We start from the raw sequence: 13,989 nt of genomic DNA, 5'->3' as shown, positions 1-13,989 counted from the left end.
TAAAATATAAATGAAATGAATAACACTAACAATAATGAATCTCCCCCTTGGGGGAGAATGGGGCCTGGACCTTCCGTTGGGGCCGTAACAAGGGTTCAAGGCTCCATTTGGCAATTAGCTTATATATCTGAGTTTCTGGCACTGGGCTGCTTTGCTAAGGCCCAGATCCTCTTGGTTTTGTCTGTTTACCGGAATAGCAATGGATAGGCCAGCTTCTACGCAGATGCAACGTCTGTAAAGTGTGTGTTGCTGCCTGGAAAATCACACCAGCACCTGCGACGTGATGTGCGTTTGTGTGGCTGACGTTAACTCTTCTTAAGAAAGCGATCCAATAAATAGGATTTCCACGCCCGCCCCACTGGGTGCTGCAGGCGCCTGCTCTGCCCTGGCTGGCGCTGTTCCCAGTTTCCGTGGGGGTCTTCCTCCCAGGCACTTCGCTTCTGTAGCAGCTGTGGGGCAGGGAATGGGAAGGGGCCTCTGGAGCTTCGGTTCCAGGTGGCGCCTCCAGGGAGCAGGCCAAGGCAGCGGGAGAGAGAAAGGTCTCTCTGATTTCACTGGAGGAGTTGGAAAATCAGCCGCGGCGGCTGGGCTGGGCAGGGGGACCCTGCAGCCTTGTCTTTGCATGTGTGCGCATCTTTTGTGTTTGAGCTGAGATGGGGCTAGATGACCCTTGGGGTCTCATAAGATTCTCTGAAGTGGCTGCAGGTTGGTGAGAGTCTTCCTCTCCCTCGGGGACCCTGGTAGGATCGTGTGCCCTTCAGGCAAGGACTGCCCAGTGGCCGTGGTGCCTGGCCAGAGAGCAAAAGCGGGACTTGGAAAGCGGGGCCAGCCCCTGCTCTGCTAAGCTCTGCCCTTGCTGAAGGCCCCAGTTGGCTTGCTGAGGTGGGGCTGTGGCTGCTGTGTCTTGTGCCACTCAGGCTGCCCTGCAGGGAACGCAGAGCTCTGAAGTGGGTCCAGCAATAATGAAATTAATAATAATAATAATAATAATTTATTTATACCCTGCTTATCTGGCTGGGTATCCCCAGCCACTCTGGGCGGCTTCCAACTAAATATTAAAAACACAATACAGCATTGAACATTAAAAACTTCCCTAAGCGGGGTTGCCTTCAGATGGAACTGGTGCTCCCATGGGGGACACAAAATACCTGTGTCGCATTGGTAAGAACTCAAATCAGATGTCTTTTAAAAGTCAGGTAGCTGTTTATTTCCTTGACATCTGGTGGGAGAGCGTTCCACAGGGTGGGCGTCACTACCGAAAAAGCCCTCTGCCTGTAACTTGGCTTCTCGCAATAAGGGAACCGCCAGAAGGCCCTCGGAGCTGGACCTCAGTGTCGCGGCAGAATGATGGGGGTGGAGACGCTCCTTCAGGTCTACTGGGCCTTTGAGGCCGTTTAGGGCTTTAAAGGTCAGCACCAACACTTTGAATTGTGCTCGGAAACGTACTGGGAGCCAATGTAGGTCTTTCAAGACCGGTGTTATATGGTCTCGGCGGCCGCTCCCAGTCACCAGTCTAGCTGCCGCATTCTGGATTAGTTGTGGTTTCTGGGTCACCTTCAAAGGTAGCCCCACGTAGAGTGCATTGCAGTAGTCCAAGCGGGAGATAACCAGAGCATGCACCACTCTGGCAAGACAGTCTGCGGGCAGGTTGGGTCTCATCCTGCGTACCAGATGGAGCTGGTAGACAGCTGCCCTGGACACAGAATTGACCTGCGCCTCCATGGACAGCTGTGAGTCCTAAATGACTCCCAGGCTGCACTCCTGGTCCTTCATGGGCACAGTTGCCCCATTCAGGACCAGGGAGTCCCCCACACCCGCCCACCCTGTGTCCCCCCAAAATAGTACTTCTGTCTTGTCGGGATTCAACCTCAATCCGTTAGCCCCAATCCATCCTCCAGCCGCCTCCAGCCACTCACACAGGACCTTCACTGCCCTCACTGGTTCCGATTGAAAAGAGACGTAGAGCAAGGCAGAAGGTGGGGCTGAGCCCCCCTCTAGCAGCAGCATCAGAGACCCACCTTCTGCACTGCAATGGGCTTTCCCCCTTCCAGGCCCCAGCCTCCCCCCGTTGCCTGCACGCTGCCCTGCGTGACCCTGAGCCTCCCTGCGCCTCGCAAGGATTATTCCGTTACTTCCGCGTTTCCGCCTCCTCTTCCTGCGATGAATCCTCACCAAATGCGGAGAGAAGTCAACAAACAATATTCAGAGGCGGCGTGCTAAGAATCTGGCAGTGGGCGGAAGAAGAGCAGTCTGAGCCCATCGCAGCTCCAGGCTGTGACTAACCCGGGGGGAAGGGTCTCGTGACCCCGTTCAGGGGTGGGGGGAGGCAGGGCGAGGGGCCTTCGAAGCTGATGGCAGGTTTCCCTGCAGGGTCAGAGGCATGGAGGCATGGAAAGGCGGAAGGCGGCAGCCCCTGGGGATGTGCCTGGGAGCAAACCGGGAGCCTGTCCTCACATGACCTGCATGTAGCAGGCAAAAGCATTCTGAGCCTGTTCCTGATTCCTGTTTTCCAGCTGCACTGGCTCCCGGTGTAGTACAGGGTCAGATTTAAGGTGCTGGTTTTGACCTTTCAGGGACGTGGGTGGTGCTGTGGGTTAAACCACAGAGCCTAGGACTTGCCGAACAGAAGGTTGGCGGTTCGAATCCCTGCAACGGGGTGAGCTCCCGTTGCTCGGTCCCTGCTCCTGCCAATCTATCAGTTCGAAAGCAGCTCAGAGTGCAAGTAGATAAACAGGTACCGCTCCGGTGGGAAGGTAAACGGTGTTTCCATGCGCTGCTCTGGTTTGCCAGAAGCGGCTTAGTCCTGCTGGCCACATGACCCGGAAGCTGTACACCAGCTCCCTTGGCCAATAAAGCAAGATCAGCGCTGCAGCCCCAGAGTCGTCCATGACTGGACCTAATGGTCAGGGGTCCCTTTACCTTTACCTTTGACCTTTCAAGCCCTTCACGGCCTAGGACCCTTGTACCTATGGGACCGCCTCTCCTGGTCTGCCCCACAGAGGACCTTAAGGTCCATAAATGGCAACACCTTAGAGGTCCCAGGCCCTAAGGAAGTCAGATTAGCCTCAACCAGGGCCAGGGCCTTTTCAGTGATGGCTCCGGCCTGGTGGAACGCTCTGTCTCCTCCTGTGATGGAGCTCCTATTTGGGGACTTCCCTGGCTTTTTTCTGGCCCACGTAGGACCAGTCTGGATAGTTAGCCTTGGTGATGACATGACGTCATCCCCCCAAAAAAGTTTTCGATTTGAGTTTCCATTGAAATGAGGCTGCATTTTAATGTTTTAATGTTGTATTTTAATCTTGTTTTTAAGTTGCATATCAATCAATTTGTTTTGATTTTGGTTGTTAGCCACCCTGAGCCCAGTCTTGGCTGGGGAGGGCAGCGCATAAATAAAATTTATTTATTTATTTCCTGTTCTGTCTTCAGGGGCTGCACCATGCCCAGGGCATTTTAGCCATCCTGGAAGCGTTTGGGGCATCAGTAGCTGAGGCTCGAGATAGATAGATAGATAGATAGATAGATAGATAGATAGATAGATAGATTCTTTATTGTCATTACACAGGAACCTCCTGCCTTACACTCCTCCTCTCCCAGAGGTTTTCTCCCAGACAAACTGTGCAGGGAGATCATTTGCGCCCCTGCCCGCACACCTCTTGTTGTGTGACAGGTTTGTGTGTGTACAGGAATATCTCCAGCCGCGCCCCCCAGTCTTGCTACTTCTGTTTGATGCATCTGGGTGCCCACCCGCCAGCTCCTCCTTGGGTGCTCCAGAAGTAGAAGGGGCCGGGCTCAGATCGCCATGAAGCCGTCCTGAAGTAAGGTTTTGGGAACGGCCGCTAGGTGGTGCCCTTGGCCCATCTGGCTGAGCGCAGGAACAAGCCTCGCTCCTTGGTCCAGTATCCAGGATGGAAATGGGGACTCAGACTTCGTGAAAAGCATGTCTTCCTCTGGCTCCTCATCCTCTATGCTCACAAGGAATAGTAGTAGTAGTAAGTAGTAGTAGTAGTAGTAATAATAATAAAAATAAAAATAAAAATAAAAATAAAAATAAAAATAAATGTTGAGTTTTTCCATGACCGGGACTCAACATGGCTTGCAGCTAAAGTAAAGGTAAAGGTAAAGGGACACCTGACCATTAGGTCCAGTCGTGGCCGACTCTGGGGTTGCGGCGCTCATCTTGCTTTATTGGCCAAGGGAGCCGGCGTACAGCTTCCGGGTCAAGTGGCCAGCAGGACTGAGCTGCTTCTGGAGAACCAGAGCAGCGCACAGAAACGCCGTTTACCTTCCCGCCAGAGCGGTACCTATTTATCTACTTGCACTCTGAGCTGCTTTCGAACTGCTAGGTTGGCAGGAGCAGGTACCGAGGAACGGGAGCTCACCCCGTTGTGGGGACTCGAACCACCGACCTTCTGATCGGCAAGTCCTAGGCTCTGTGGTTTAACCCACAGCACCAAAAACATAGTATAAAAAGCAGCAATTAAGAACTATTAAACACTAATGGAATGTATGTCTGTATATATGTGTGTGTGTGTGTGTGTAAGAGGTATTAAAACATACAGATAATTACAATAAAACCATCGCAGCACCAGCCCTTTTGTTAAAAGCAGTCGGTTCTGAAAGGCCTCTTGGAACAAGAAAGTCTTCCCCTGCTGGAAGAAGGAGAGCAAGGAGGGAGTCAGTCTGACTTCCCTTGGCAGGGAGTTCCAAAGATGCCTGAGAGAAGCCACCACCGAGAAGGCCCTCTCCTGCGTCCCCACCCAGCGGGATTGTGAGGGGGGTCGGCCTGAGAGAAGCCCCCCCCATAAAGATCTCAGAGCCCGGCAGGTTCATCTGGGAGGAGAGGGTCTTTCAGATGGGCTGGATCTGAGCTGTGAAGGGCTTTTGACCATAACCAAGACTGCATTGTGCCTGGGAGGAGACTGGCGGCCCAGTGGAGCTGTTTTGACAAGGGGGAGGTTTGCTCCCTCTCTCCAGCCCTGGTCGACTGTCCGGCTGCAGCTCGAAGAGCCAGCTGACGTTTCTGGGCCCTTTTAAGAGGCAGCCAAACAGAGAGCACGTTAGTCCAGGCAGGAGGCAGCCAAGGCGGGTGAACTTTGGCCAAATCCCACGTCTCAAGGAACGGGTGCAGGAACTCCCCTTGCGAGTCAAATTCTGCCCTCTTTGAAAACATCTCCTGGAAGCGTCCTGGTCCCTTCGTATCCAGACATGAGTGCAGGAGCCACACTCCTGCAGCCACCTAAGCGGAGCCTGCAGGATGAGGCCCAGGATGCCCACGATGGGAAGCCCACAAGCGGAACCCAAGCACAAGAGCAGCTCTCCCCTCCTGCGCTTCTCAGCATTTGGCAAACAGGAACATTTTCCGCTTTCGGCTGTGGAGGCAGAGAATAGCCATCATCGCCCATAGCCATTTTGGCCTCCTAAAGTCCTCCAACATTGTCGGTAGGACAGAGACCCCCCCAGCCGTGGCCGTGGAGAAAGCCCCCACCCCCCGCCTCCTCGATTTGCCTAGGTAAGATTTGCCTAATCCCCTCTTAAATTTGAGGGTCCAGCCACAAATCCTGTAGCTTTAATTCTCTGCTGCGCGAAGAAGGACTTTATTTCGGCTGCCCTGAATCTTCCTTGGACGGCCCCCGCTTCTCGTTCTGGGAGGAAAACGTCCCTTTCTCCACAGCACACATCAATTTATACCTTTCTGAGATGCCCACTTTGTTTCAAAGTCAGGAAGTCCGAAACAGTGAAATAATAATAATAATAATAGCTAATAATTTATTCTTTATACCCCACCCATCTGGCTGGGCTTCCCCAGAAACCTTTCTCTGTAGCTCAGCAACACAGAATCATGGAATTACAGAGTTGGAAGGGACCCCCAAAGGCCATCCAGTCCAGCCCCCTCCAATGCCAGGAATCTCGGCCAAAGCACCTGTGATGGGTGGCCACCCAACCGCTGCTTAAAAACGGAAGGGAAGAGAGTCTGAAGTTTCTTGCAGCAGCGCATCCTTGGGTGGTTGATCGGGGGGGGTCTCCTTCACCCCCTCCTCCTGCACCCAGGGAAGCGGTGGGGGCCTCTGGCTGCACCTTCCCCAGCTCCTACCTGGAGCCTGCGGGTGGGTGAGGGCCCCCCGCCTGCCTCCCTGCTGAGCCAGCATCCTTGGCAGCCTCTCTCCACGGCCGGAGAGTCTCCTTGTCTCCTCCGCTCAACTCAGCAGCCTGTTCCCTTCAGAACGATTAGGCGGCCTGCCTTCGCGGCTGCCACACCGCCCCCCCTGCCAGCCCCCCCTCGCCCTCCTTTCTGCTGAGGGCAGCTCTTTCCCACCATATGGTCCCTGGAGGAGAGGTGCCCACCAAGCGCTCGGCCGCTGAGCTTGTCGGAAGGTGTCTGGCTTTTGCCGCCGGGCGAAAACGCTCTTTTGCCATGAAGGCTGCCAAGTAAGGGGGGGGAGCAGGAGCAGGGGGAGCTGCTGTGTGCAGAGTCGGGCCGCCGGGCCGCCTGCACTGGCTGGCAGGGCTCTGCGGGGTTCTCATGCAAGGAGCGAACCCCGGGATCTCCAGGTTGGCTCCGTTCTGCCATGAGCCCCTGGGCTGCTCTGGGCTGCTGAGCCGTGGTGGACGCTGAGGGGGCAGCCGGCGGAGTGGGGGGCTTGTGAGGTACCCCCCTTGCCTGCCTCAGCCGAGTCGCTCGCCTGTCTGCTCACGTGCGCCTGCTAGTACAGTTCGAAGGGACCCCAGGGGTCATCTACTCCAGCCCCTGCACTGCTGGAATTGCAGCCAGCTGTTTGTGGCAGAGGTTGGCATGGTGGTCAACGAAAGAGGTTTAAGGAAAGACTGTCTCAAGGCAAGTCTTAAAAAATGTAGTGATTATTGCCTGATTATCATCTTCCAAGCCAACTACTCTATTCTGAACTTGAACATGGGAAGCATAATGTTGGTGGTCAACAAAAGAGGTTTAAAGACTGTCTCAAGGCAAATTTTTAAGAATGTCTTATAAACACTGACAAAGAAACACTGGCCTGCGAGCGCTCCAGTTGGAGAACAGCCTTGACCAAAGGTGTCAAGGGCTTTGAAGACACTCAAACTCAGAACGCAAGGGAGAAATGTGCTAAGAGGAAAGCACACTTGGCAAATCCACACCGTGATCATCTCCCTCCCGGAAACCAATGTCCCCACTGAGGAAGGACGTGTGGATCCAGAATTGGCCTCCACAGTCACTTACGGACCCAGTGTTAAAACCGTGTTTATGGAAGACAGTCTTACTCGACTACAAGGGATTGCCAAAGAAGAAGGAGGATACGGAGGAAAACTCAGCGCTGGCATCAAGAAGGCGGTCAGTGGCACGAGGCATCGGCTGGTCTTCCAAGTGCTGTCCTCTCAAGAAAGACTCGGCAGAGCTCTGTGGCACCTGGAAGACATCTTCCTTTGTTTGGGCATTAGCTTTTGTTGCCCCAGGTGCCCATTTCTGCCTGCAAGTGGGCAGGAGGGAGCTGGTCCTTTGCCAGTCTCCGCTGGCTCCAGCTCTGCTTCTCCGTGGCCCTTTCGCCTCCTTTGCGCCTCGGATTAAGGAATTTGCCTAGCGATTCTCCAGCTGGGATTCCTGCGTTGCAGGGGGTTGGACTAGATGACTCTGGGGGTCCCTCCCACCCCACGATTGCTTCTAGACCCCCCCTCACTTCCAGGCCTCTGCTCCCCATTGTGTGAGAGAGAAGGGCCGTCGGCCTGATCCTGCAATCTCTCCTTCCTCTGCTCTTCTGTGTGGTTTGTGTGTGTTCTGTTCCTCCTGCTGCCTCTAAAAGCCACTTAATTTGGCGGCAGAGGAAGGCGCGGCGCAAAGCCCCCTGGGCCACCCAATCCTGGAGTGTCAGTTTTGGGTCCCTCTCCGCCTCTCTGCGAATTACGAGTGACAAGGAAAATCAGGACAGATGCCGGAGAGCTCTGAGTGCGAGCGGGCGGCCCCAGCCGCGGCCCCCCAGCGCAAATCAATCTTCATGATGCTCTTGAGAGGCACATTAGAGGCACTTGCTGCTCTCCGCCAGGTTGGCGGGGGGGAAGGTGGGGCAGGATCTGCTCCCCTAATGGCCCCCCTTCTTCTGCTTGCGACTGGCTGGAGGGCAGCTGCTGGGAGCCGGGGGAGTCTTGGTGGCTGGATGATGGGAGCTGGCAGGCCCCGGGGGTGGGGGGGGAGGCAGGTGGCTTCAGGGGCGTCCTGGGGGAAAGAGGCGGGGAGAGACCCCCAAGGTCTGTGGTGGGTAGCGGGGAGTGGGCAGCGGGCACGGTGAGCCCCCAATGCCACTGGGCAGGTGATTGGAGGCCGCAGCTACATTTTGGGTCTTCTCAGCTTATGGGTACCTTCTGCTAACTTTGGCTGGACAGCATCCTCCTCCTTTCTCACCCAGGCCGTCGTTAAACTGTGGAACTCCCTCCCACTGGAAGCAGTGGGTGCCGCCCAAGTGGGTGGCTCTGAAAGAGGCAGAGAGGGCTGTTGATGGCTCCTAGCCCAGACGGCTCTGCTCTGCCCTCCGATGTCTCTCTAGATATGAGTTTCTGGAAACGGCAAGAGCGGAAAGGGCTCTTGTGCTCCGATCCTGCTTGCGGGTTTCCTTTCATGGGCAGAAGAGGAAGCTGGACTCGGTGGGCCTGATCCAGGCAGACTCCTCTGAATGTTGCGATCTTAGGAGCATCTTTGGGGAGGGACTTCGACATGCCAGAAATGAGACTCCCAGCCCCAGAAGGTGCGAGGGGTGCGGATGTCAGGAGTTCAGTCTACACCCGAGTAGGACCCTGGCAGAGACACATGCCCGACTGGCATGTTCCCTCCCTCCTGGTCGTTCGTTCGGGAGCTTCCAAAGATTTCTTCTGCCCGAACATCACAGCGACTGATGCCAACCGACACCGGCACACTTAGGGATCCGCAGAGTCTGCGCAGCTTGCGTAACAGAGCTCAGCAACTCAGCATTTTGGCTAATCTACTTTATTTACATCAAAACACACACGGAGCACTGCAACATGTCTCCCTCTCTCTCTCTAGCATCAGACAGCAAAGAGAAAGAACAAAGGACAATAGACCCACTTCAGGGAACACAGGAACACAAATATCCTGTCTCCAGTCTCTTCCCACTGTGGAGTTGAAACATACACCATCATGTGATAGACAACAATCCCATGACTGCAATCACAGAGCAGGAATTCTAACAGGGGAGTCCCTTTTGGCCTCTTGAGGAGGCACACAGAATCATTGGCGCAGCGGGAGGGGAGCAGTTTGCTCCTCTGGCCTGTAGAGGAGCGTGGAGCCCATCTCTGCTGGCTCTTATGGTCTCCCTTGTGGCCGGAGGGGGCTGGCTTGGCGTGAGGGGGGGGGCAGGGGAGGTTTGAGGTGGGGGGTGGAGCACATGCTTGCCGGCACACTATTCCAGGGCAAATCCTTCATGGGGACTAGCAATGCATCATTTTTTAAAAATGAAAACCCCCTATCAGTAATTCAACTCTAATTCCAAAGCCCAGAGATGGGGAAGCCATGTGAGATTTGTGGGGGTCCCGGGGGTCATCTGGTCCAGCCCCTTGCAGTGTTAGGAATCTCGACTACTTTGGCAGGGATGCTGTTGTTCTGCTGCTGCATCTGGTGGGCCACGGGTTCCAATCCTGCCTTTAAAGCTGCAGCTGTAGAATACCAGAATGCTGGGGAGTGTGGCTTGGGTCTGCTGGGCTTGGTCCTGCATCTCTTCTCCCTTGGGTGCCCTCAGAGGGGCTGGGGGGGGGCTGGTGGGCCCCTCCTGGCCAGCGGGTGCAGGCGCCAGAGCCGAGGGCCACAGAGCGCAGCCTCCGTGTCGGCCTGTCCTGTCTCTCTGCTCCCGTTCTCCTCCTTTCCTCCCGTCAGGAATATGGAAATAGCTGCCTGTGCTTTGAGCAGTGCAGCGCTTTGAAGTAGTAATTTACGGTAGTAATTTACTGTAAAACAAAGTCATTTGGAAAGCTTTTGGAAAGCATTTCACAAGCATTTAAAAAACGGAGTGATAACACGAGAATGCGGAAAGAGGAGCGTTGAGAGGCTCCTTTGAAACCAATGCTCTCAGCCCCAGCGGAGATCACGTGGCGGCTCTGGGGCTCCGCGGTTGGGGCTCCAGGTGCCGCTCCTCATGAGGAGACCCCAGGAGAAGCTCCAGCAGAGGCAAAGCACCTCGGTTCCCCGCCCTGTCTGGACGCGGCTGCTCCAAAAGAGGGTTTCACCATTCAGGGAACGAGCTGAGTGCGAATCTGTGCGGGGCAACAGGGCATTGCGTCTGGCTGTGGACCACAAGGCTGTGTTGTGTTGCGTTGCATTGCATTGGAAGAAGAAGAAGAGGAGGAAGAAGAAAATGATTTACATGCCACCCTCCCTGGCCAGAACCAGGCTCAGGGCGGCTAACATCAAAATACATGAGCTTCCGTGTGTATGCAGAATTCACCAGACCCTTATATATAGTAGGAGGGTGGGGAGGGGTATTACTCAGAAGGGGGGTGGGAATGGGTGATTGGCGGATAGGTGTGGTCAACCTCTTGGCCTTACAGAAAAAAGCGAGGGGTGAGATGGTAGTAGGAGTACCCCTCTGAGAAAAAACCCAACGCGCCCTCCCACAATATATAAAGCTCTGGTGATTTCTGTTTCAGTGTATCTGAAGAAGTGTGCATGCACACGAAAGCTCATACCAAGAACAAACTTAGTTGGTCTCTAAGGTGCTACTGGATTTTTTTAATTTTGTTTCGACTACAGCAGACCAACATGGCTACCTACCTGTAATCAAAATACATTAAGACATAAAATTCAGCAATCAACTGAAATACAGCTTAAAATCGGATTAAAATTAAAATAAGATCAGATGGCTACCCGCAGATTATAACTATAACGGTTGGGAACCTCACCAGGCTCAGCTATTTGTATGAGTTGGTGAGAAGAGTTAGGCCACTTATATGCAGGGTCTTGTAAAAGGAGAGGGGTCAGACTGAGCCCTGACCAAAGGCCTGGGGGAACAGCTCCGTCTTGCAGGCCCTGCGGAAAGATGTCAAGTCCCGCAGGGCCCTAGTCTCTTGTGACAGAGCGTTCCACCAGGCTGGGGCCACAGCCAAAAAGGCCCTGGCTCTGGTCGAGGCCAGCCTAACCTCCTCGAGACCTGGGACCTCCAAGATGTGCTGCCCATCCATGGATCTCAGGGTGGTTCAGAAAATGAAAACACACAGTGCGTAATAAAAACAAGAGCAATGGCAAAATGAACCCCTGAACCCCTCCTCTCCCAAGCCATGGCTGCCGGCCGGTTCTGACCTCTGGCTTTGCTCCTCTCCTCCTGCAGGTGATGCAGGTGCTGAACGCAGACGCCATCGTGGTGAAGCTCAACTCGGGCGACTACAAAACGGTCCACCTCTCCAGCATCCGACCCCCTCGGCTGGAAGGCGAAGGCACCCAGGTAGGCTGCGCCTGGGGAAGGGCTCCTGCAGGGGGGAGGCTGCGTCTGTTGGGCGAGGGGAGGAGAGTGCCTGCGTCGGCTGGCTCAAAACCCACTTTCTTGTGTGTCGTCCCCTATCCAGGAGAGCCTCTGTCTGCAGAGGGGCAGTTTTGGGGAGAGGAGGGACTGCCCACTGTTTGCCCCATTGCTTCCTGCCCCCCCCCGATGCCCCAGTCTCCCCACTGCCACAAGTGGGCCTAAGAACCGTAGACGTTTGTTCCAAGTGACCCCAGAGCTCGGCTTTGGGAAGGGATGTGTGGCTGGCAGTGGAGTCTCTGCCGAGTCTTTCTGGATTATTGCTGTGGGGACCCTACAGTTTTGTCGAGCTTTTTGTGCTGGTTGCTCTCCTGCTGCTCTGGCGAGGGGCTCAGGGCGGCTTTCTCTGGCCATCACCAGTGGCAGCCGTGGCTTGTGAGCCCTGGGAATTCTCGAGGGTGGTCTTCCGCTTGGCTTGGGGGGGGAGGGCAGCCTCCTTTTCCTCCTGAGAACGAAGCTTGGGTCCTCCGTCTCCCCACCCCGTTGGGCTGAGAAAAGGCAGAGGGATGGTTGGCTGGGGGCCTCGAAACAGACTGCGCATGCCTGGCCTGGAGAGGAAGGCCATAAAACCATAGAATCAGAGATTGGTAGAGTTTGAAGGTAGAGCAAGGATTATCCATTCGAACCCAGCAGTGCAGGAATCTCAGCAAAGCCACTTAATGAGATGTAATGAGGTTGAGGGTACGTTTTATCATATGTGGTGGTTTGTTACTTCCGGGTCGCCGCGGGATGCAACCTGAAAACACCTGAAAACACACAACCTGAAGCAAATGTAACATGAGGTATGACTGTACAGTGGTACCTCTGGTTACGAACAGGATCCGTTCCGGAGGCCTGGCTGTATCCCAAAAAATTTGTAGCCGGAGTCTCCCTTCTGCGCATGCGCACTGCGCAACTGAGCGCTTTTGTGCATGTGCGCATGGCAAAGCCCGGAAGTATACACTTCTGGGTTTGCCGCGTTCGCAACCCGAGGATTGCGTTACCCAATGGTAACGTAACCCAAGAGTCCACTGTATAATGCATTGGGAAAAAGTGTTTAAAAGTACCGTTCCAAAAATAACCGGAGTCCTTTTTGTTGGGGATAATTCAGAGGGATATTCAGAAAAGACTATTTATGTCTGCCACTACGGCGACCCGTGTTTTGTTAGCCCCCAAATGGAAAACAAGCGAGGTCCCAACCAAAGAAGAATTGTGTTCGTTTAAAAGCGCCGGTAGCATTGAGTGGAAGTAAGTTCTGATGGTTGTAACAATGGATTACTGAGTGGTTTAGTTCAGGTAAAATATGGATGGTACACAGAATGAACCACGGAAAAAGAAGAAGGGAAGTCATTGATTTAAGGTTGCATCTCACCTTGGCTGGGTTTCAACGTAAGAGACCTAGAAATTGTGGGAGAAATGATTCTGTTACTCTGGCACTGAGTTAGTTGGATTTGGGTTTTTGTCTGTTGCCGCAGGCGATGGCTTCGGGGTCCTCGCCTGCTTTTGGTCCCTAGGTTTTCTGATTCATGAGTTTATTTGCGTTCTTCTGCCTGAAAAGCACCCCGTGCCGTTTAAACTGGAAAACAGTAAAGGATAGAGAACCACGAAAAGCCTTGGAAATAAGTCTGCGAATGTTGGGATCCCCAATGCTTGCCTGGTGAGCTGCCCCGCCTGCCTCCAGCGGGAGAGAGGGGCTGGGGGTGGGGTCTTCCTTGGCAGAGGCTCCTCTCCGCGCTGCCTCCCCCCTCCACTGCAGGCCTTCGCTGTTCCTGGAGGCTCCATCACAAGTCGAGATTTGGTTATATTGGGAGATAAATTTTCTTCATAAAGGCTGCCTTTATTGGGCTGCGGAGCTCTGCTCCCCCCAGGGGGCTTCCCCTTCCTCTCCTGCCTCCGTGTGCCCCCCACCCAGATGTGCTCCTGCCCTCCGGAGCGGATTTTGAAGGTTCAACGGGGGGGGGGCACGTGGAGGCGGGAGGAGAAGGCGAGAGTGGAAGCCTGTTTCGCCCCTTGTCTTTTCAGGCCCTTTGGAATGGTTTCTTCTCGATTCGTTTATTGCTTTCCGTGTCCTTGGCTGCCGCTGGGTGTTTATCGAGAGCTGCTTTGAATATTACCCAACATGGACAGATACTTCTGGTCCTCGCAGCCTCCCCCTCGGGGCTGCACGCGACCCACAATTTCATTTTTAAAAGCTCCGTTGTTCACAGGGGGACCTTTTTTAAAGCCCCATTTAATGTGAGGATGGGCTGAGTGGGGGGGGGAGTCTGGTTGTGGGGAGTACAGTGGGGGCGGAAAAGGAGGGTGGGGTGGGATGAGGGAGGGGCGCGCATTGTGTGCCACCCCCAAGACTCCCTCGCCGCAAGGAGATGGAGCCTTGTGCTAGGAAAGGTCCTCTATCCCTCCCTGTTCCCTGGCCAGGAGCAGATGATCTAATTTGTGCAATTACGTTCCATTGTTCTCTTGCCTAGTGGCCAAAGCTGGGGGGTTCTCGAAGCAAATTACCCCTTTT

General features: G+C 54.4%; 1 protein-coding gene across 1 annotated transcript in view; it reads left to right on the top strand.

Annotated features, from left to right (window-relative positions):
- The window catches only part of SND1 (staphylococcal nuclease and tudor domain containing 1), a 220,073-nt gene that overhangs the window by 20,497 nt on the left and 185,587 nt on the right, over positions 1-13,989 (top strand). Inside the window, exon 10 of the mRNA XM_081926896.1 lies at positions 11,313-11,426. Within this exon, the coding sequence (XP_081783022.1) occupies positions 11,313-11,426 (114 nt within the window). The remainder of the gene's footprint in view (positions 1-11,312; positions 11,427-13,989) is intronic.

This window comes from Podarcis melisellensis (genome assembly GCF_964234715.1).
Source record: "Podarcis melisellensis genome assembly, chromosome: 10".
Classification (NCBI taxonomy): domain Eukaryota; kingdom Metazoa; phylum Chordata; class Lepidosauria; order Squamata; family Lacertidae; genus Podarcis; species Podarcis melisellensis.
Note: the sequence above shows the minus strand (reverse complement) of the source record. Positions and strands in the feature narration are given on the sequence as shown.